This window comes from Schistocerca americana, chromosome 3 (genome assembly GCF_021461395.2).
Source record: "Schistocerca americana isolate TAMUIC-IGC-003095 chromosome 3, iqSchAmer2.1, whole genome shotgun sequence".
NCBI lineage: Eukaryota > Metazoa > Arthropoda > Insecta > Orthoptera > Acrididae > Schistocerca > Schistocerca americana.
Genome location: NC_060121.1, coordinates 607,025,720 through 607,050,724, shown reverse-complemented (window position 1 = coordinate 607,050,724; position 25,005 = coordinate 607,025,720). Strand labels below are relative to the sequence as shown.

Sequence of the window (25,005 nt, the reverse complement as noted above, 5' to 3'; positions counted from 1 at the left end):
TGAACCGAAGTCCTCCACCTGTTTTATCTACAACTGGGCCGATGTGATTATTGGATTTCATATCCCCACTGTTCACAGTATCCAGTTGTTTTTGTGAGCTGAATGTTTCCATTTGTGATTTATTGCTAGTTCATTCATAGGGTACTACATTTTTTTGATGCCCACAATTTTACATTTTTGAGCATTTAAAATAATTAATTTGAAATCTTTTCAAGATATGACCAGATATTCTGGAAAAAGTCTGAGGTTACCATTGATATTGTCTTTCATGTCATAAGCAAGCAACATGAACAGGAAGGGTCGTAACAACTTTTCTGGGCCATGTCTAAAGTTACTTCTGAATCTGTTGATGACCCTCCATCCAAGATAACATGGTGTCTTCCTAATCATCATCCCCAGTCTAGTCACAAATTCCATTTGATACCTCCCATGATTTTTTAATAAAGGAAGTTGTAATGAGTCAGATTGTGAATCCAAAGGTCTTGGGCTCGATACCTGGTCAATCTTAGAATTTTTATCTCTCACTTCAACTTCCTCACCTTTGGCAATGTTCATTAATGTGAAAAATGCCGAGTTGCTCTTTAGTTGGGAATATGTGTTAACCTGCTGGGTCACCATATAACTAGCTAGGAAAGTCACTTCAAAAACTGAAGGAAGGTGATGACATACCATGTCTAATAGGACCATGCCTAGTAAAGCAGTGTGGAGTTCAAACGAACATTGCTGTTGGTGATGGCTTTACCATTTAAAGACAGAATCAAATGCTTATTGAATGCCATGAAATACTCTATATATTTTATTGCTTTGATTAATGGCTTTCAAGGTGTCATTTGAGAAAAGTGAGAGTTAGGATTCATATGACCAGTGTTTTAGGAATCCATGCTGATTGACAGAGAGAAGGTCATTCTGTTCGAGATATCTCAATACATCTGAGCGCAGAAAACATTCTAAGATTCTATAACAGATGGATGCCAATGATATTGGACGATAGTTAAGTGGATCACTTCTGCCATCCTTTTTTATGTATGTTATAGTTAAAAGACGGGCTAATGAAACCACAAATTCTGTATAGAATCTGGGTGTCAATATGTTCTGATGCTTTATTCAGTCTAAATTACGGCAGCTGCTTTCATCACTGCCGATGTATATCACTCATATCTTCATTTGTACCGTTGCGAGAATTAAACCAGGGCAACACACATTTTTCTTTTATAAATGAACGTTTGGCTATGCTGGTCAGCACTTTTGCTTTGCGAAAGACAATTTCAGTTTCTTTACCACCTTGGGTGTGTAACACCAATTTTGAGGCCAGAGAGAGCCTTTACATACGACCAGAATTTTTTTGAGTTTGTGAGCGGTTTTTCGACAAGATCCTCTTCGTAGTTGTTGTAGGCCTCAAATTTTTCCCCTTTTGACAGCAAAACGCCTTTCAATTGGCATATTTCTATGTAAACTCCTATGGTTTGTTTTACACCTATTGGGTGAAAGGGCGTGGTTGATGACGACAATTTGTACATTGTCGTCGGTTTTGCCGTTGAGACTCGGTGTGGTTGGGTGGGGTGGGGGGCGCGATAGGTGGGCGAAGTAGGTAATGATGTGATGTGTGCTATAAAGTGTGGTTGACGAAACAGCTTGAACGATCCGAATTCTTACGCAAAATTGACCTACGGCTAGTTCATCACGCCTGCACAAAAATTTATTGCATGTCAAGGTTGCACTCACGTTTGCGACCAGTTCATGTGAACGTAAGTAAAATATATCAGACGTCAATTAAAGATTAAAAGCTGAATAATAGATATTGGGCACACTTTGCCTGACATGTGGGAAGAGAGGCATGGCTTCTTTCCGTGATCATTTGCTAGCGAAGATGAGAGCTTTCTCTGTTGTTATTGTTCCATGATATCTTAACTTGATCTTTAATTACTCTCTTTAGGTTAAAGAACCCATACCGACTACACATATTGCACTTATCTTTCTGTAGTATCGATATTGCGCTTATCGTGTGCGGCTCCGCCGCGCATAGTGCTTTTATCTTCGTCATTGAAGTGCTTTGTGGCGCGTCCGGACAAGTTATTGGTTCAAGAAAGTTTCGGCTGCAGTTGTCGAAAGATGTTTGACGTTAGCAGAGTGGAAAGAAGCGTTCGTGCGCGTTGTGTAAATTTTTAGTTTTCGCTTGATAGCCACGACTTACAGACTGAAAAGACTCTAACTCCAAGGAGTAATTTCATTAAGAACTGGAAACTGTGAAGAACGCATGGGGAGAAGCAAATTATTCGAGGTAAACACTCAGTAGATCAGAATTAAAGTGACAGTTTTTAAAATGATTCCGTGTGTCATACAGCGATAGTAAGCACTGATATATTACTCATGTTAAGTGTACCTTTTTTTTTCATCAAAGAAATAGTACCACGCGGTTATTATTTGTCTCTGAACTGTAAAGGAGTTTATGCGTCTGATCAGAAAAAGAACAACACCAATAAATTCACAGCGTATATTTCCTCTTGAACACTTTGTCACATATTTCATCCATGGAAGGGAAGAGGTTTCAAATTACGACAGTTGCGTTGCGGAGCATAGGGCGCAACAGGTTGATACACATTGAGGGGTAGGCGCGCAATTTCTGTCATACGCGCACAGTTACATTTTTTTTGTGCAGCGTAAACGTGTAGTTGCGAATAAAAATGTTTTTGGAAATTCTTTCCTTTGTGCGATAATATAAGGAAACACGAATTGACTTCTTTTTGTATCTGTTAGATGTACTTAGCGCATCATGTAATTCGACCTACTCGAAGATAGTAATCACTGCTAATATGTCATCGGTAGAAGTATCTAGCGAGATACGATATTTTCACGGAAATATTAAAAACGGCCTGCACACACTGCTTAGGTATGATGGAATGCAATGTCGAGAATGTTTATAGAATCATTCTGTGTAAAAGTTCATGGCGTCAAAGCCGATTTTCACATTTTGCAATATAAAATATTGTGATTGTTGTGTGCCGAACTCACCGGCGACGGAAAGCGAGACATCCTCTTGGATGCAAAAAGTATTTTGCTGCAATGTCGTCGTGTAATTGATGATGGTCCGCATTTAAACAGTCTGCATTTGCGATTTAAGGAAAAAGCGCGAATAGCATGAGAAAGATCGGGACGACCCGCTGCTGGTAGGATATGTGACAACGACTCTATAATGAAGGAATAAAAAATTCAGAGTGGAAGGGGCACGTGAAGACATTTGAGCCGGCACCACACGTAATACGTCGGATTTTCCAGAGTGACATATTCAAACTGTGGCGCGTCCACGCCGTCGGCTCCGCCAAAGTCTTTGCTGCAGCCCGTTTCACTTCGCTGTGCTATCGGTTTCACCCCGATGTCTCTTACTGAGTGAGGAAGCGTTTTTTTTTTTTTTTTTTTTTTTTAAAGTCATTCGTGTCGTGTTTTGTAAGAACAGAATACAAATCCCCATCTGCTATTTCTCCAAAATCACTTAAAAACTTTGTAGGGATATTTTTTCGGAAGGCAAAAATGTCTAACATTTCGTGCTCCATCAGATTAGAACAGCTTTCTTTCCAAATATGAGTGGTAAAAGAGATTCGCACTTTCGTGATAGGGCTCGTCTTTCTGTCACGAGTAAGTTTACCTAAAGTTGATCAGCTCTGGCGATATCGTATGTTACACATTGTTGCTCGATTCACGAAACTGAACTGCATGCCAAAGCGCTAAAGCAGTCCATACTATCAGTGGATGGAAATATGTCCAGTTAGACTGGGGCTACGATTTTTCTACATTGTTACAGGCGTTTGTTAAAAGGTTGGATTTCTACGGACTCTCTGGACAGGTTGGTCTATATAGTGCTATGTATAATGACATCGATCTCGGCGGGAACTTAAGCCCAAATGGAACAAAAATCTTGAATTTGCCATGCGTTAGTGTACGGAGATATCGTGCAATGTGAGGTAGCGACGAGGTTAACGCACGCGGCGATAGTGCTAAATTTATGCTTCAACTTTTTTTCCTCTGCTTTTGTTGGCCACACCCCTAGAGAGGTATACTTGGTATAATTTATACGCTTTCAACTGCATGTTGTCAGGGAGAACGTTTCGTATTCCTTGTTGCGTCCTTTTCCTAATTATTCGCATATTATGTAACTGAATCACAAACACATAGCTAGCACGACGTTTACCTTCTAAACGGGTATGGCGATAGAAAACCAATCTGATACTTTGGGCATATTGTCAGTCAGGTACACTTATTCAATCTAAGTTTATCTCGCCAGTCTGCCCCAAGGCAAACGCGTTTGCGTTATACATTTAGTTTCGTTTGAACCCGAAAAGTGGACTTTTTATCACTAGTGGCCGTGTGGCATACAGGAATGCTAAGGACGGGGCCTTTCAGATTTTCTCGCCCTAGTATGACTAGTGCGTATATGTAATGCGTGGTCGTCTGAAACCCAGACCCTCAGCCTTTACCGTTAAAAGCCTATAAGAAGTTTAAAGTCGCCATTCGACTGCCAGATTACAGTCAACAGCATCTTTGCGCTGTCTCCGTTACAACAGAGACGATGTTCGTATACAATCCGCTGATCATAATGTGACGGGCAACCTCATCTTCTCCCCCCCACCTCTCTCTCTCTCTCACACAAACACACACACACACACACACAAACACTCACTCACTCACTCTTTCCCACACACACAAACTTTTGGAAGAGTAACTGAGTGCTGCATTTCAAGGACACGCTTCTGCACTCTGCCGTTCCTTGCATTTAGTTAGTTACTATAGAGCTCTGTGGTCTACTGTAAGAGTCGTTGGTTGCTGCTCGGTTCCCGGTGACTGTCTCAAATCTTTCTGTTATGACCAGTCTGAAACGGGGTCCACTCACCGTCAGAAGGACAAGTGAAAAGATGCTTGAATTAAACAAGACAGAAAAACTGTCGCAAGAGCCGCTGCAGTTTCGTCAAAATGAAAGGCTTACACAATGCTGGGATTTACAGAACATTCATCGTTAATAGCCCCCAGTCTACAAGATGCTGTCAGAGTAGTGCATAAAATTATGAAAGAAGACATAAAACGTGTGAATGTACGGACCAGACTGGTATTCCTCACACAGATGAATTCCAGATTTATGATTTTGTCTTGCTCTATCACGATGATGCGCAGCGACACTCACGCTTTCGAGAATACCTGGTGCCTAAGAATAGCTGCCCGTTAATGTGTATGGCTCGTTAGGTACCACTTCAGTGCAACGTCCTCTTGCAGAATCCTTCTGTACCTCTCCGCCGATTGTCGGTTCCACGATTGTCATTTCGCCGCTTGGCATGCCTTACCATTTTTGTTTCAGTTTAGTGGTATCTGATTTTCTCCCACTGAGAGAGAGCATCTTTCCGTTGATCGGCGCGTAAATTGTTAATTTTCTTTCCTTTATCGTCCATAACGCACTGGGTTTGTGTGTCATGACCTAACTAATTTAATGAGGAGCCTGCAAAGCTTTTCTTGTTAGACATAGTCACTGTATTTCAACTTTGACGTAGTCGTCAAGTACCCACTATTTCGATCCATGTATCGATTCGAAAATGTCCTTTGTTCTCAAAAGATACGTGCATTATCCGACTTAATGAAAAAGTGATCCAGAAATACAGGATAGTCCAAAAGTAACCTAGAAAATGAAATTTCTTAGTCAAATACTCGACTTGCGTCGATTTGCAGTAGGATTTTAAAACGCATACCGTGTTCGAACGTTTTGAATTACATCGAAGAGAATAATCTATTGACACAGAATAGCGCGGATTCAGAAAATATCGTTCTTGTGCAACACAACTAGCGCTTTATTCTCGTGTAGTAATGAGTACTATTGATAGCGGAACTCCGATTAATTCTACGTTTCTGGATTTCCAGTAGTCTTTTGATGCCGTTCCTCACAAGCGGCCTCTAATTACATTGTGTGCCTGTGGTGCATCGTCTCAGTTGTGCGACTGGATTCGTGATTTCCTTTCAGAAAGGTCACAGTTCGTAGTAATCGACGCAAAGTCACAAAGTAGAGTGGAAGTGATATGCGGCGCCCTCTGCTATTCTCAACCCATATAAATAATTTAGGAGACAATGTGAGCAGCTCTCTTAGATTGTTTGCAGATAATGTTGTCGTTTACCGTCTAGTAAAGTCATCAGAACAAAACAAATTGCTAAATGATCTATATGATGCGAAAAGTAGCAATTAAAACTAAAAAAATAAAAAGTGTGAGGTCATCCACACGACTGCTAAAAGGAGCGGGTGAAATTTCGGTTACGTGATGAATCACACAAATCTGAAAGCTGTCCATTATCTTAGGGGTACAATGACGAACAACTTAAATTGGAACGGTGGATAGTGTTGTGGGAGGTGAAGCAAAGACTGCGTTTTATTGGCGGAACACTTAGAAGATGCAACAGATCCACTAAAGCCGCGCGGTATTAGCCGAGCGGTCTGGGGCGCTGCAGTCATGGACTGTGCGGCTGGTCCCGGTGGAGGTACGAGTCCTCCCTCGGGCATGGGTGTGTGTGTTTGTCCTTAGGTTAATTTAGGTTAAGTAGTGTGTAAGCTTAGGGAGTGATGACCTTAGCAGCTAAGTTCCATAAGATTTCACACACATTTGAACATTTTTTGATCCACTCAAGAGACTGCCTACACTACGCTTGTCCGTCCTGTCATGGAGTACTGCTGTGTGGTATGGGATCCTTACCGGTTAAGACGGAGGTTGTTGACCAAATTCAAAGAAGGGCAGCTCGTTTTTATACTGTCACGAAACAGGGGAGAGAGTGCCACGGATATGGTAAGCAAGTTGGAGTGGCAGTCATTAAAACAAAGGCCTTTTTCGATACGGCGAGATATTTTCACTCCCCCAGACCCGAAAATATATTGTTGACGCTCGCTCACACACACACACACACACACACACACACACACACGAAGAAATGATTATCGTAATTAAATAAGAGAAACAGGAGCTCACGCAGAAAGAATTACCTGTCCGTTTTTACAGCGCGGTTAGAGAGTGCAACATTAGGGAAATACTATAGTGTGAAAATGTTTCGATGAATCTTCTGTCAGGCACTTACGTGTGAATCGCGGAGTAGACGTAGACGAACTCATAGCCTATAGAGCATCCAGTTTACTCATAAATGCAAAGAGAGTTGGGAATTTTTAACTATGGCAAAATTACTGATGAAGTAAGTGCGTTTTACTCACACGTTTGGCGTTTCCTGTCGAATTGCTACGTTGTGAATTGGCATAGAACGTCTAAGAGTCGTGTGCAGTAACAGTCTAAGAGGAAAAAAAAAAAAAAAAAAAAGTAGGTAGGAAGGAAGATTAGGGTTTAATGTCCCGCAGTAGCAGAAAAAATACGCCTTGCTACTGCCGCTGGCAGAACCGAGTCGGTAACATTTTTCCACACAAATGACTTACCGTTTGTCCCTATTCCCATTTCCGCAGTAATCTTTCACTCGCGTCATTTTTCGCTGCTGATTGTGATACACGTCGTATACAAACCTTGGTCCTGGACGCCTCAGTCGACGTTCTCCCAGTCGGCAACTTGTCTGACTTGGCGCTAAACCAGCCCTGGTTGGTGCACATCGTTCTACATTTCTAACAGCCAGAAAATATGTGTAAATATCATCGGGAAGCAGTTGGTGCATCTTCTACAAATGCATATCTCGACTACGTCGTGCTCTTCCGTCATTCTTCACGTCTTTTGATGCTGTTGAGTCAGCTAAGCATGTAGTGGCTGTTGGTCATTATAATTCGTTATGATTTTCGTTTTTGAAATGGTCGTTTCCTTGAAGTCCACCTTTCTTTTGAGTTCTAACGGGTCAATAAACCTTTTCTTATTCAATTAATTGCCAACATTATGAATGCCTTTCGTATGCCGTTTCATACTTTGATGATGGTGTAGCAAGCACTTCCAATATCGAATCGCCGTATTTAACTTTTATTTCTCAGAACTTCCATTGACTCATCTTGCCGTATTATTTTTGCCCCTTTCTTGGGTGTGCTTCGTTCGTAGCAACGCTAATAAAGACCCGTTGTGTTTGAAAAAATCTAAAAACGGGTTTGGAATCAATACGATGTAAAACAAAATTTTGTTCATTCTATAAATTCATAATTGTAAGCGACTGTGTCATTAATGATCTGCTGTTAGCGATCCCGAAAGAATACACAAAAAAGTGTTGTGCACTTCTTGTGTTGCTCATTATCTGTTCGGAGAATTCGGTTGATGGCCGGCCGGAGTGGCCGAGCAGTTCTAGGCGCTACAGTCTGGAACCGCGCGACCGCTACGGTCGCAGGTTCGAATCCTGCCTCGGGCATGGATATGTGTTATGTCCTTAGGTTAGTTAGGTTTAAGTAGTTCTAAGTTCTACGGGACTAATGACCTCAGAAGTTAAGTCCCATGGTGCTCCGAGCCATTTGAACCATTTTTGAACCAATTCGGTTGATGGCCGGTCTCGGTACTCGTTGATGAGCTAAAACACACTGGTATGCAAAACTTAAGGACAAAAGTGACTTCTGCATGATGTGTCATTGCCGAGTAACATAGCGCCTTGATTCTTGGAACATATATAGAAATAACTGATACAGTACAGTAAAGGCCTTAACTAATATGCAATGATACCAACAAAAGTGACATTTTTATTCAAAAACAGTTATTGTACTGAAGTCACCACAATGTGTGATGGTCTCCTCACACTGCAATAGACGGGACCTGATTCTTAATACTGTATGTGATCACCAAGGACGGCAATGTATGTTCCGCAACGTGTTCCCTTCCCGGCCACAAAACCCATTCCTTCACCAGCGCTGTCGACAACTGCTGTGTGGTCTTTGGAGCCATATGGACTTGCTGCAGTACGTCTCCTCGACGCGTCCCAGATCGGCTTGGTTGGATTCAAGTCGAGGGAACGGGTAGGCCACTCCATTCGTCACCTATCCTTTCGTTCCTCCACCTGCGCAGTTGGAAGCGGTCACACGTCGTCATCCATAAAAATGACGTCAGATTCAAATGTATTCCCGAAAAGACACTCATGGAGAAGGAGCACAGTGTCACAATAGTATTGTCTGGTGAGGATGCTGTATCTAGAGATTTGGAGGTCAGTATGTCCATTAAACATTGTGCCTCCCATACCATAACAGCTGGACCACCAAAACCATAATGTTCGACAATGCTGGACGTACCCTCATATGTCGAGAGGGTGCAACATTTAATGCACACAGGAACATCGTCGAACATGATCGCTTTTTTAGCCAGGTGTTACAGTATGGGGAGGCATAATGTTGCTTGGGTGTACTCACCTCCTAACCTTTGAACATGGTACATTCACCAGTCAACGCTATTGCGACAATGTACTCCTTGACTGGGTGCGTCTTTTTAGGAGCGCATTTGGCCCTGACTTTATTTTTATGGATGACAGCGCACGACCGCATCGAACTGCTCAAGAGTAACGATAGATATTCGGCGAAACGACTGTCCTGCTCATCGACCCATTGTGGGATACGTTTAGGAGACGTAGTTATACACGTGCACGAACGACCATCCAGCAACCGTCAACTGCACTCGTGAACGAATGGAATGTCCTGCCGTAAGAACTCCATACCAACCTTTTGGCCAGCATGGGAGCACGTTGCATAGTATGCACAGCTGGCTGTTGTGATCACACGTCCTGTTAAGAACTATGTCCCGCCTTTTGTAATGTCCAGCAGATCATAATAAGTAGTGGAGACTTCAGTATATTTATAGTTTTTAAATAAAAGTGTTTTTTCCGTGTGTCTAACGGTGTGTTTCCATCAGGCACCTTTGTACTATACTTTAGCAGATTTTTCTACACAAGGTCCAAGTTTCATCTAGCTATGTTACTTGGCAATGGCACATCTTGCGGAAGTTACTTTATTCCTTGTACTATGACCATCTTCTTAATAACATATTGGTCCAGCTTTGGAACGCAATACAGCAGCGATTCTGCATGGTATTTACGAGGGGCGGTTGAAAAGTTCGTGCAAAAATAAAAACTACTTACGTGTTTGAGGTGAACCTTTTTTATTTTTCGACATAGTCTCCCTTTAGACTTATACATTTCGTCCAACGCTGTTCTAATATGTTGATCCCTTCCGAATAACAGGAATTGTCCAAGTCTGCAAAATGGCTATTAGTTGCTGCAATCACCTCCTCGTTTGAATAAAATCCTGGTCTTGCCAGCCATTTCTTCAAATTGGGGAACAAATAGTAGTCCGAGGGCGCCAAGTCTGGAGAATAGGGGGGATGTGAAATGAGTTGGAATCCTATTTACATTAATTTTGCGATCGCAACTGCTGAGGTGTGTGCTCGTGCATTGTTGTGATGGAAAAGGACTTTTTTGCAGTCCAGCCTCCGGCGTTTTTCTTGCAACTCGTTTTTCAAACGGTCCAGTAACGATGTATAATATGCACCTGTAATAGTTTTACCCTTTTCCAGATAGTCGATGAGGATTATCCCTTGCAAATCTCAAAAGACAGTCGCCATAACCTTTCCAACCGAAGGAATGGCCTTCGCCTTTTTTGGTTCAGATTCTCCCTTGGTAATTTGATCTTTGGTCTCAGGAGTATAGTAATGAATCCATGTGTCATCCACAGTGACGAAACGACGCTTAAAGTCCTGCGGATTCTTCCTGAACAGCTGCAAACCATCCTTGCAACACTTCAGACGATTCCGTTTTTGATCAAGCGTGAGCAATCGCGGAACCCATCTTGCGGGTAGCTTTCTCATGTCCAAATGTTTATGCAAAATATTATGTACCCGTTCATTCGAGATGCCCACAGCACCAGCAATCTCATGCACCTGAACTCTTCTGTCATCCATAACCATATCATGGATTTTATCAATGATTTCTGGAGTCATAACCTCCACAGGGCGTTCGGAACGTTCAGCATCACTTGTGCCCATATGGCCACTCCGACAATTTTGAAACCACTTATAAACTGTTCTAATCGAAGGTGCAGAGTCACTGTAATGTTTATCAAGCTTCTCTTTAGTCTCCTGAGGCGTTTAGCTTTTCATAAAGTAGTGTTTAATCACCACACGAAATTCTTTTTCGTCCATTTTTTGACAATAACTGGACTTTCTTGATTCACACGGATGCCAAACACAAAGAAACTTTGTGTGAGTTCTTTCCAAAGCTGCTACTAACTAAACATGACCTCGATACGTGCCGGTGGTGCCATCTATCGGACTTTTCAAACGCCCCTCGTATTCGACATGTCCTTGGTAGGTTTCCGGAGATCGATGCACCTTATGTCTACACACATGTCACGCAGATACCGTAACTTACCGGCCGGTGGCTCTGGGCACAGAGATGGTGCCGAATAGTATCTCTGACGTGCCCCATCAAGTCCAGATAAGGTGAATTTGGTGGCCAAGAGAACAACATAAGGTCACCGTCATGCTCCTTGATCTACTGTAGCATGTGGCCTTGTGACGTGGGCAGGTATCTTGCTGGAAGGTGCCGCTTCTGACAGGGAAGACATGAAATATGTAGGGATGCAGGTGATTTGCAGTAATAATCACGTAGTCCACAGCTGTCATGGCGTCTCTGTTACTACCGCATGTCCCATCGCCCCCCCCCCCTTCCCGGCCTCCGTCAGTGGCGCGGTATTTCGAACAGTCGTTTTCCTGAATCCTTTGATCCACGTTCCAATCCCGGAGATCTCGCGTTCACTGCCATCGTAATTGACGGTACCACTGTCTCAATATAGGAACATGTATGGGTCATCTACAGAAGAGCACTGTGTTCAACAATGCGCACAGAAAGGAGTGCTCCGTAACACTAGTGCCTGCACCAGTTTCGTGTTCTGTCGTCAGATATATCTTACGGTGCTGTCTATCCTACTAATACGCTATAGGCAAGCTTCGGACCTCCATGTTCTGTGAAGAGGCGTGCACGTCCAACTCCTAGATCTCTACTTGCGAGTTTCACCACCATTCATCCGCTTTCATAGATTCTTGTGACAGTAGGACGCGATCAATTGACCAACTTCGCCGTTTCTGAGATGCTTTCAAGCTGACGTGCCACAACAGTGTGCTCCTTGTCACAAGCACTTTTGTCAGGGGATTTCACCATTTGCGGCCCTTATCGTCATTAGAATGGTTCGTCTCTGCTCTGCTTATATACATTACTTAACGTGTCACGTGGCCGCAACGCAACCAGGCAGTATTCAGTCTCGCGGTGGGTAGTGGTCATAATGTTTTGGCTCTTCGGTTTACGCAATAGTGCTAACTTGAATCTGGATCTTTCTCCTGTCTGGCGCACAAACTACTATCACTGCACTTTCCTTGGATTATCAGGACCAACACATCATATCCAATATGTGATAGTTGTCTGGAAGGACAGCAATACGAACTCATCAAAACTCATCTAAGTGCATCAATTGAGCTCACTATCGCTGTTGTATACCAACCTACGATCTCTTTGGATAATCATCTAGAAAGCGTGGAAACCGGCTTCACACGTCCACAGAACGAAGTCGCATGAGCAAATGCTGTGACGCAGAACTGGCTCTAAATGCGAGAATGCAATTTTGGCTCACCCTTTCCCATTCTACCTCGCTCCCATTGTTTACATCTTCGAAATACTGGACTGACTTTTATACGTTGGTCTCTTGCTACAGGTAACTGATTCTACATGAAAGGTATAGGTGTTCTGTGCTTGCTGTCTGCGGTCAACTTCGATAGTGCTCACAAGTGCACAGTACAACACAATTAAAGTGTCACTTCTTTTAAAACCTCGTCATTTTCTCTCATTGCGACGCAGACATTCTGAAATTCGTTCGAAGGTGCCCACAAATTTCCTTTGCAGCGATATAAAAGCGTGACTCCTTCCGACGTCACCCTCGAGTTCGGCAACGTTTCAAACGGCAAGGTGTCGACTTATGCGAAAAAAGACCAGAGTTCAGAAGTTCATGTGAGGTATAAGGTGGATTAATGATGTCACATCAGCACCAAATTTCGCCAAAATTCTGCTCAACGCTACCGTGAACGTATAAACGATGGGCAGGTCGTTACACAGACTCTTACCCACATTCCATCACTTCTCTTGACGCCTCCACAGTGGAGATCAGAATCCGGACGTCCAATGCTGAAATAACGCTGTTTTCTTACGGCTGGCCGAGGAATAGATTTCAGAGACACCGCTGCTCAGAATAGACATGAAAAGGCCTTTGCAGGTCGCATAGAGGGTGTCAGTGAAACTACCCCTTCCCTTGGGGCGTCCATTTACATACATTTCGCGGTCCAAAACGGCAGTTTGCAGTTCGATGTGCAACAGAACGACGTTCTTCACAACCTTAGGCCCTGCTGAAATCGCTTGGTTCACCCACCCCTTCTATAAGAAAGAAGACTTCGGCTGCCTTGGTTACAGAAGCACCTACCGTACGAACACCAACAATTTGCCCACATTCGAATTTACATACACTGCTGGCCATTAAAATTGCTACACCATGAGGGTGATGTGATACAGACGCGAAATTTAACCGACAGAAAGAAGATGCTGTGATATGCAAATGATTAGCTTTTCAGAGCATTCACACAAGGTTGGCGCCGGCGGCGACACCTACAACGCGCTGACTTGAGGAAAGTTTCCAACCGATTTCTCATACACAAAGCGCAGTTGACCGGCGTTGCCTGGTGAAAAATCGTTGTGATGCCTCTTGTAAGGAGGAGAAATGCGAACGATCACGTTTCCGACTTTGATAAAGGTCGGATTGTAGCCTATCGCGATTGCGGTTTATCGTATCGCGACATTGCTGCTCGCGTTGGTCGAGATCCAACGACTGTTAGCAGAATATGGAATCGGTGGTTTCAGGAGGGTAATACGGAACCCCGTGCTGGATCCCAACGGCCTCGTATCACTAGCAGTCGAGATGACAGGCATCTTATCCGCATGGCTGTAGCGGGTCGCGCAGCCACGTCTCGATCCCTGAGTCAACAGATGGGGACGTTTGCAAGACAACAACCATCTGCACGAACAGTTCGACGACGTTTGCAGCAGCATGGACTATCAGCTCGGAAACCGTAGCTGCGGTTACCCTTGACGCTGCATCACAGACAAGAGCGTGTGCGATGGTGTACTCAACGACGAACCTGGGTGCACGAATGATAAAACATCATTTTTTCGGATGAATCCAGGTTCTGTTTACAGCATTATGAAGGTCGCATCCGTGTTTGGCGACATCGCGCTGAACGCACATTGGAAGCGTGTATTCGTCATCGCCATACTGGCGTATCACCCGGCGTGATGGTATGGGTTTCCATTGGTTACACTTCTCGGTCACCTCTTGTTCACATTGACAGCACTTTGAACAGTGGACGTTACATTTCAGATGTGTTAAGACCCGTGGCTGTACCCTTCATTCGATCCCTGCGAAACCCTACATTTCAGCAGGATAATGCACGACCGCATGTTGCAGGTCCTGTACAGGCCTTTCTGGATACAGAAAATGGTCGACTGCTGCCCTGGCCAGCACATTCTTCAGATCTCTCACCAATTGAAAACGTCTGGTCAATGGTGGCCGAGCAACCGGCTCGTCACAATAAGCTAGTCACTACTCTTGGTGAACTGTGGTATCGTGTTGAAGCTGCATGGGCAGCTGTAGCTGTACACGCTGTCCAAGCTCTGTTTGACTCAATCCCCAGGCGTATCAAGGCCGTTATTACGGCCAGAGGTGGTTGTTCTGGGTACTGATTTCTCAGGATCTATGCACCCAAATTGCGTGAAAATTTAATCAAGTCAGTTCTAGTATAATATATTTGTTCAATGAATACCCGTTTATCATCTGCATTTCTTCTTGGTGTAGCAATTTTAATGGGGAGTGGTGTAGTTCCGTAATAAAGCAGTCACAACTATACAAAATGCAGTTCTGAACAAGACTTACACTTGCAACGTATTGAGGTCATTTTAGAGATGCCGTTCGTGGTGAAATGGAACAGCACAACCTGCAGGCATATCTAACATCTGCATTTGTGTTCAAGTATGCATTTCTCGCCATCTTTCCATATTTGTCCAACCCCTGTACTTTTTTCGGTCACGATGGAAAGGAATGCGCGTGCAGCGGCCGCGTGATCGTGTATTTCCTATTCCGGCTGTGGGCGGCTCTATATACAGCGTAGACGCGACCACGCATCCACGTCCGGGTGCGGAGAATAGGCGGCGCTCTCAAATCTCATTATACGGCGCGCAGCGTTCTTTTGTCCTTTTGTGGCGTCGGCCGCTCTGCCGCCGCAAGGAGCTGCTCACCCCTCCCCTGTTATCTCTTGTCTGCGGCGTCTTTGTGTCGCCGGCTGAGCCCAAATCACATTTTAATACCCTGATCCTCTGCGACCTGCTTCTCAGTACCTGCCTCATTAAGGCTGCCCCGCCCGCTGAATTACAATTTCATTTTATGTTTCCCACTGTTTGCTTATCAGAACTTGCTGGCTCTTCCACTATTTCTGCACATTTCTCCGTGGTGCAGGCAACCGCGTATTTTATGCGAGTGCGGAGACGATCTTGTGCTTCTTTATTCACTGTCTACGAGATGAAGCAGTACATTGAGATGTTATTTTTACCCATGATTGTTTGAAAACACCACGGTTGTTTTCGTAAATGTCACTCAAGGAGTCCGCTCCCGGTAGCTGAGTGGTCAACGCGACAGAATGTCAATCCTAAGGGCGCGGGTTCGACTCCCGGCTGGGTCGGAGATTTTCTCTGCACAGGGACTGGGTGTTGTGTTGTCCTAATCATCATCATCATCTCATTCCCATCGATGCGCAAGCCGCTAAAGTGGCGTCAAATCGAAAGACTTGCACTTGGCGAACGCTCTACCCGACGGGAGGCCCTAGTCACACTCAAGGAAAACATCTACAACCAGTGACTTCCTGATTTAAACATTTGCTTCTCAGATTTTCCAATATGTAGACGCAGAGAATACCACTAATGGAAACTTACAGATACTATATTTTGATGAGAAAGGAGCAGATCAGTTTATTGGAAGAAATATACGCTGAGGTGACAAAAGTCGTGGGATATCTCCTAATATCGCGTCGGATCTCCTTTTGCCCGACGTAGTGCAGGAACGTGACGTGTCATGAACTCAACAAGTCGCTGGAAGACCCCTGCAGAAAAACTGAGCCGTGCTGCCTCTATAGCCGTCTGTAATTGCTAAAGTGTTGGCGGTGCAGGATTTCGTGCACGAACTGACCCAGAAATGTTCGATGGGACTCATTTGTGACGGTCTGGATGAGCAAATCATTCGACCCAGTTGTCTAGAATGTTTTTCAAACCAATCGCGAACAATTGTGGCTGTGTAGCATGGTGCATTCTCATCCACAAAAATTCCATCGTTGTTTAGGAACATCACGCCAATGAATGGCTCCGGATGGTCTCCAACTAACCGAACATAACCATTTCCAATCAATTATCGGTTCAGTTGGACCAGAGGACCCAGTCCATTCCATGTAAACGCAGCCCACACCATTATGGAGCCATCACCAGCGTGCACAGTCCCTCGTTGACAACGTGGATCAATGGCGTAGTATGGTCTGCTCTACACTCGGGCCCTTCTATCAGCTCTTACCAACTGAAATCGGGGCTCATCTGACCAGACCAAGTTTTCCAATTGTCTAGGATCCAGCCGATATGGTCACGAGCCCAAGACCTCTCTAAGGCGATGACGTGCTATTAGCAAAGGCACTTGAAGTCGGCCGTCTGCTGCCATAGCCCATTGACGCGAAATTTCGCCTCACTGTCCTAACGGATACGTTGGTCGTACGAACCACATTGATTTCTGCTGTTATTTCACGCAGTGTTGCTTGTCTGCTAGTACCGACAACTCTCCACAAACGCCGCTGCTCTCGGTCGTTAAGAGAAGGCTGTCAGCCAGTGCTGCGTAGCCTGAAATTTCGTATCTCGGGACACATTTGACATTGTGAATCTCGGAATATTGAAGTCCCTAACGATTTCCGAAAAGGAATGTCTCATACGTCTAGCTCCAACTGCCATTCCGCGCTCTTAAGCCTTTTAATTCCCGTCGTCGGAATCCTTTTCATATGAAGCACCAGAGTACAAATGACACCTCCGCCAAGGCACTGCTCTATTATACCTTGTGTATGCGCTACTACTGTCGTCTGTATGTGTGCATATCGCTGTCCCACAACGTTTGTCACCTCAGTGTTCAAGACAAACCGGATTTCATCTTGGATCACTAACTAGACTGAAGGAACCAAAAGAAGCCTCGAACATTCATCCAACTTTTATGGTTTTGTAATCACAGAGACGGAATGAGTGTATTACCATAGCTAGCTCAGTTAATCAAGAAAAACCACAAATTGCACCAGTTAATCAAGAAAAACCACAAATTGCACTGAACGAAAAGGAAAAAAATTCTTCATTGAAAATTATCAGTATTTTTAAAAATCGACCTTGACTAAAAATAAGAATCTTTACAGTATTAGATATCATAGCGGTACAAGTATTCCATTTGTGTACCACACTGTTGTCTGGGCAGCCTGTCTGATTTGGTGTGGGCCTTGGCGCCTTTAGGATCTCCGGGAAAGGGCTCGAATGGAAGGACTGTATCCCAGGGCTTTTCTCTTCAACAACATTCACCGTTTGAGAAAAATACAAACAGGCCTTTATTATATAATTAACAAGTACCAGCTATTAACAAGAGCATCTGATTAATAAGAAAATTTAAAGGGCCCACTAAAATTGTTAGTTGACCCAGATCTGACAAAAAGAAAAAGTATTAAAGCCACACAATGTTGTACCATAAAACTAACAAGACAAATGATCCTCTAATTATGGCACAACATGCCTCCAAAGTGGTTAAAAACAATAAATAGTATAATACTCATGAAATTATCGCCTTTATCAGGGTACTAACATGAAAAGCATTTACTTCCACAGTTTCTTAAGCATTCAATTTTATTTCAGGAAATAAGTGTCCCTTCCAAAAACAAACAAGTAATTAATTAGATAAAAACCCAAAGAGACCCTAAGAATAATTAACTGATGCAAACTTGTCAGCAAGAAAAAATTTTAAACATTCAGTACTAAAATTTTACTTTTAAGTAAATTGACTATTGAAACAACTTCTTTCGCTGATACTCTATAACAGGTGACACATCAGACTCTGGCGGGATAGCAAATACAACTATTAGACCAAATCTCACAGCCACGGATCCGAAAGTGTACACAATAATGTTTGACAATACATTTGCCTACGCCATTCGCACATTGAGAGGGGCAGGCTTTGTGTACAGACCGAGAAACTCTTTACCTCCGTTGCGCGCATTGGCTAGCTTTCCCGATGTGTATGTTGCCTTTTCGGAAACAAGTTATCCGATGGAACCGACCGAACGCTTCGAAGGGACAGGAGCATGCTCCTGCGGCTGGAAGAGCCCAACCGAACTTGAAGTAACAAATATGTCAGGCGCACCTCAGATACAGAATATCTTACTAGTTAAGGTAGAAATACCGGATCTCCACATGGCCCGCACAGAGCGGAAAAACAAGATGCTGAAGTACAGCCTGGGTGCAATAATGTTAACCAAGTCTTTAAGAATGACAGTCGCAAATATCGGCCGAAATACAAGGGCGCCTTCAATTCAGTCACCTTAGTAACCAGTGACGACTAAGAAATATGACAACTAAACGTTTTAAACAATTTTCGCCCTAGGCCTCACAACAGGTATGAATAAACACAAAGGATATTCTATTACAATAAAAATATTAACTTCATTAAATGGAATACTACAAACAACTCAGCGCCCCGAGGGGCGAAATGTTCTGATTACGATTTACAAAGCGTGAGAAGTGAAAAACCCTGCTGACTTACAGATTGCGTCTCTCCCGTCAGCAAACTGACAGGTAAATAACATGCCCTGGACATCAACCGGCACAACCACACGGTGACATAGGACACACCATAGATTTAACGGGCTACGTGGACCACACTAAAAGATACTAAATACACATAATTTCCTTATGCGCCGCGCGGGATTAGCCGAGCGGTCTGGGGCGCTGCACTCATGGACTTTGCGGTTGGTCCCGCCGGAGGTTCGAGTCCTCCCTCGGGCATGGGTGTGTGTGTTTGTCCTTAGGATAATTTAGGTCAAGTAGTGTGTAAGCTTAGGGACTGATGACCTTAGCAGTCAAGTTCCATAAGATTTCACACACATTTGAACATTTTTCCTTACGCAAGCAAAGCGCTATGAAGATTAATTGAAACCCCTCACATACGGTCTTAAGAACAATAGTGCGTATACATATAAGTACCCTAACGCAAAAAAACACAACACCAAAACATAATTAATGTATAGTAATGAAATTTCGGGAATAAATTTGTCTAGATAACATAGTTAAGTTATTAACATTGCAAGATCACAGGTTAATGTAAGCGCGAAATAAGCTATTGCAAATTTGAAATGGTGACACATTAATAACCGGTGTAGCCGCCCGAATGTTTAATGTAAGCTTGCAAACGTGTATGCAATGTCCTGTACTGGTGTCGTATGTCAGTTTGTGGGATGGAGTTCCATGCCTGTTGCACTTTTTCGGTAAATGTAGTGGCGGTTAATGCTGTTTGTGGATGATGCTGGAGTTATCGTCCGATGATATCCCATATGTGCTCGATTGGGGACAGTTTTGGCGATCGAGTAGACCGAGCAACATGCCAACATTCTGTCGAGCTTGTTGGGTTACAACTGTGGTACGTGGGCGATAGTTGTCCTGTTGGAAAACACCCCTTGGAATGCTGTTCATTCGGGAGGACGACGGTTCAATCCCGCGTCCGGCCATCGTGATTTAGGTTTTCCGTGATTTCCCTAAACCGTTCCAGGCAAATGCTGGGATGGTTCCTTTGAAAGGGCACGGCCGACTTCCTTCCCCGTCCTTCCCTAAACCGATGAGACCGATGGCCTCGCAGTTTGGTCTCTTCCCCCAAAACAACCGAACCCAATGCTGTTCTTGAATGGCAGCACATCAGTTCGACTCACCAGATTGACACACAAATTTGGAGTCAGGGTGCGTGATATAACGACGAGAGTGCTCCTCCTGTCATACGAAATCATCTCCTAGACCATAACTCCAGGTGTAGGTCCAGTGTGTCTAACACACAGACAGGTTGGTTACATGCCCTCAACTGGACGCCTACTTACCAACACACGGCCATCACTGACACTGAGACAGAACGAACTTTCATCAGAAAACACAACAGACCTCTACCCTCCCTTCCAAGGAGCTCTCACTTGACACCACTGAAATCGCAAATGGGGGTGGTTTGGGATCCGTGGAATGCAAGCTACAGGGCGTCTGACTCGAAGCTGTCCTTGAAGTAACCGATTTATTACTGTTCGTTGTATCACTTTGATACCAACTGCTACTCAGATTGCTGCTCCAGATGCAGTACAGTGCACCACAGCCATAAGCCGAACATGATGGTCGTGCTTCTCGGTAGTGCCATGTGACTGTCCGGAGTCCGGTTTTCTTGCGACCGTACATTCTCGTGACCACTGCTGTCAAAAAAAATGGTTCAAATCGCTCTGAGCACTATGGGACTCAACTGCTGAGGTCATTAGTCCCCTAGAACTTAGAACTAGCTAAACCTAACTAACCTAAGGACATCACAAACATCCATGCCCGAGGCAGGATTCGAACCTGCGACCGTAGCGGTCTTGCGGTTCCAGACTGCAGCGCCTTTAACCGCACGGCCACTTCGGCCGGCTCCACTGCTGTCAGAAATCACGTACTGCGGCTGTATTCCTGTCAAGTCTTTCTGCAATGTCGCAGAAGGAATGTCCAGCTTCTCGTAGTCCTATTTCACGACCTCGTTGAGGAGATGATAATGCATTCTCTGTCACCTTGAAGTCATTCTTCACTCTCATCAGCTCACTACGTCCAATCTCAAAAGGCAACTAACGCTCACGACCGTTTATAAGAAGTAGAAAAATGCCTGCCAACTTCCGTTTATGGTGCACAAGTCCTTCCTGGTGTTACGATTTTTTATCAGCAAGGCTCTAATCGTAATTGAGAGTCTGTCTTTCTCCCACACACCAACAAGTGAAAGATCAGGACAAGGCGGTCACGGAACATGGATTGAGAGTGAAAAGACATTTTATACCTCACCTTCCAAAGTACAATCTTCATTCCTTTCAAGTTCGGCCCGAGACACCAAGAGGAAAGGCCGTAGAAAATAAAATAAAATGTTGCATGCAACGGGATGTTCGACAAATCCACGGCTCCAATTTAAGGATGATGATGATGACGACAACGCACTGGTAGGGCCAGAACAATGCGGGCCGCAACTGCCAAGCTGCACGCTGCAGTACTGGGCTTCGCAAACTCTTTCGCCAGACCCGGTCTCCACTCCACCGACACAGCCTAACTTGCTTCTCTCGCGAGCCAGCACCCCGCTCCCCGAGCGCCCTGTCCTCGTACGGCGGCCGACGGGGAGGAGATCGGTGTTTAACGTCCCGTCGACAACGAGGTCATTAGAGACGGAGCACGAACTCGGATTAGGGAAGAATGGGGAAGGAAACCGGCCGTGCCCTTTCACAGGAACCACCCCAGCATTTGAAGCGATTTAGGGAAACCGCAGAGAACCTAAATCAGGATGGCCGGACGCGGGTATGAACCGTCGTCCTCCCGAATGCGAGCCTAGTGTGCAAACCACAGCCGGCCGAAGTGGCCGGGTGGTTCTAGGCGCGTCAGTCTGGAACCGCGGGACCGCTACGGTCGCAGGTTCGAATCCTGCCTCGGGCATGGATGTGTGTGATGTCCTTAGGTTAGTTAGGTTTAAGTAGTTCTAAGTTATAGGGGACTAATGACCTCAGAAGTTGAGTCCCATAGTGCTCAGAGCCATTTGAACCATTTTTTGCAAACCACTGCGCCACCTCGCTTGCTACGGCGGCCGACCAAAGGTTCTGCTTTCGGTGGAAGATCAGCTCTTAGCGAGCCGCCACGGCCCACGATCATAGATGATGTGGCGTCTAATATAAACACCTATTTCCGCCATCTTGTCCTTAGCTCATGGTTAGAATGTCACCTCTCGGCGAAGCACACCTCTATGATGTAATGCATAAAAGAAAACGTTGTCAAAAGTAAATACTTTGCATATGATGTTAGAACTTTTGTGAATCAGAAAAACACGATTTTTCCATTTTGTTATAAGACAAAAATGTGAAATTTGTCTGAACAATCCTTGTTGCCGTCTGACATTGACCGGAGGCCCAAAACAAGTTACGGTTAAGTAAAGTATTCATTCAAAAAGTATGGCTTATGCAGTTTTTCCTTCAGTGATTTAAAATTAAGAGATTATGCAAGAATGAGCGGTGGCAGAAGTTCGTGGGACAGCATTAGTGAAATATAGGAAGGGGAAATGACATCCAAGAATATTTGACACAAAAAACAAAATACGCGACTGGTCATTAAAATTGCTACTCCACGATGATGACGTGATACAGACGCGAAATTAAACAGACAGGAAGAAGATGCTGTGATATGCAAATGATTAGCTTTTCAGAGCACTCACACAAGGTTTGCGCTGGTGGCGACACTTACAACGTGCTGACATGAGGAAAGTTGCCAACCGATTTCTCATACACAAACAGCAGTTGACCGACGTTGCCTGGTGAAACGTTGTTGTGATGCCTCGTGTAAGGAGGAGAAATGCGTACCATCACGTTTCCGACGTTGATAAAGGTCGGATTGTAGCCTATCGCGATTGCGGTTTATCGTATGGCGACATTGTTGCTCGCGTTGGTCGAGATCCAATGACTGTTAGCAGAATATGGAATCGGTGGGTTCAGGAGGATAATATGGAACGCCGTGCTGGATCCCAACGGCCTCGTATCACTAGCAGTCGAGATGACAGGCATCTTATCCGCATGGCTGTAACGGACCGTGCAGCCACGTCTCGATCCCTGAGTCAACAGATGAGACGTTTGCAAGACAACAACCATCTGCACGAACAGTTCGACGACGTTTGCAGCAGCATGGACTATCAGCTCGGAGACCATGGCTGCGGTTACCCCTGACTCTGCATCACAGACAGGAACGCCTGCGATGGTGTACTCAGCGACGAACCTGGGTGCACGAATGGCAAATCGTCGTTTTTTTTTCAGATGAATCCAGGTTCTGTTCACAGCATCATGATGGTCGCATCCGTGTTTGGCGACATCGCGCTGAACGCACATTGGAAGCGTGTATTCGTCATCGCCATACTGGCGAATCACCCGGCGTGATGGTATGGGGTGCCATTGATTACACGTCTCGGTCACCTCTTGTTCGCATTGACGGCAATTTGAACAGTGGACGTTACATTTCAGATGTGTTACGACCCGTGGCTCTACCCTTCATTAGATCCCTGCGAAACCCTACATTTCAGCAGGATAATGCACGACCGCATGTTGCAGGTCCTGTACGGGCCTTTCTGGATACCGAAAATGTTCGACCGCTGCCCTGACCAGTACATTCTTCAGATCTCTCACCAATTGAAAACGTCTGGTCAATGGTGGCCGAGCAACTGGCTCGTCACAATACGCCAGTCACCACTCTTGATGAACTGTGGTATCGTGTTGAAGCTGCATGGGCAGCTGTGCCTGTACACGCCACCCAAGCTCTGTTTGACTCAATGCCCAGGCATATCAAGGCCGTTGTTACGGCCAGATGTGGTTGTTCTGGGTACTGATTTCTCATGATCTATGCACCCAATTTGCGTGAAAATGTAATCATATGTCAGTTCTAGTATAATATATTTGTCCAATGAATACCCTTTTATCATCTGAATTTCTTCTTGGTGTAGCAATTTTAATGGCCTGTAATGTAGACAGCAAAGCTTGGCATTGAAAGGAACACGACAGAAACATTAGACGTTAACGTCTCGCTGATGTCAGAAAGTCAGTAGCTGAGTTGCATTACGATGGTCGTTGTGGTGAAGAGAGAAATGGCGGAATGAAGGAAACGTTACTAAGAATGACTAAATAGTGATTAGAACTGCACTACTCGCGAGCACTAGGTCAGTCTCATTACAGTTTTTCTGGGTCTACTGCTGCCTCATATTATAAAACAACCGATATTTCGGCCCTGTTGCATCGGGCTTCCTCTGGAGAAAGACTATGAAAGATGAAAACTGTGTCTCGGGCAGAGACTCTTAAGACCCTTACTTTTCGCGCTTACCAACTCAGCTATCCAGGTACGACTCATGACTCATCCAATAGCTTTATTTCTGGTTTTACCTCTACACGAATGTCTGCAAGAGAACTTGTGTGAAGCCTGTAAAGTACTGACGATTCTGTCAGAATTGAAACTGCGAAGACGAGTTGGAAGTCGTGCTTGGATTGTTCAGTAGGTACGATGGTTTTTAAGCACACAGATAACTTTCTACCGCCTCTTGTTTGAATTATTTAGCACACCTTTCTGATTTCTGAGACTTTAGTTTGACGCTCCATTAAGTTAAACCCTCAGAATTTCTGACACAACGTTATGGTTTTTTTTTTTTTTTTTTTTTAAAAAACAAAATCAAGGATGGTTAGTTGTCAACGGGAAGGTTCGTAAGAATTCTGATTTAATAGAAAGAAATCAAAATCGATAGGGAAGTGGAAATGGGAATAGGCATGTACGATCAATCAATAGTAATAAAGAGACAGAAGAAAAACTGGAAGAATTCTGCTAACTATTAATTCGTGACATTTCTTATACAACTAGCGGTGTACCCGTTACTTCTCAAAACGCATGCCAATTTTTGCACATTGCGTCCGAGATGTGCGGCCCTCACATTCGTCTTGCGCGCCTTGCGAGCCTATTGGTTATTCCTATTTTCTGGCTCAGCAGATGGTTTGAATGTTTCTCTGCCGGGTTTCGGTACATGCTGTGGCCCAGGTTCTCATATTTGCCGTAACCAACCACATGCGGAAAGGGTAGCTGTTGATACTTTCCTACCTCCGCAGTATGTTTAATTTTGGCGTGGAGACTGCT

At 44.4% G+C, this 25,005-nt stretch overlaps 1 protein-coding gene across 1 annotated transcript in view; it reads left to right on the top strand.

Moving 5' to 3' along the window:
- The first annotated feature begins 2,113 nt into the window (after positions 1-2,113).
- LOC124606679 (homeobox protein B-H1) overlaps positions 2,114-25,005 on the top strand; it is a 455,998-nt gene continuing 433,106 nt past the window's right edge. Inside the window, exon 1 of the mRNA XM_047138693.1 lies at positions 2,114-2,278. Coding sequence (XP_046994649.1) covers positions 2,255-2,278 — 24 coding nt within the window. The 5' untranslated portion in view covers positions 2,114-2,254. The remainder of the gene's footprint in view (positions 2,279-25,005) is intronic.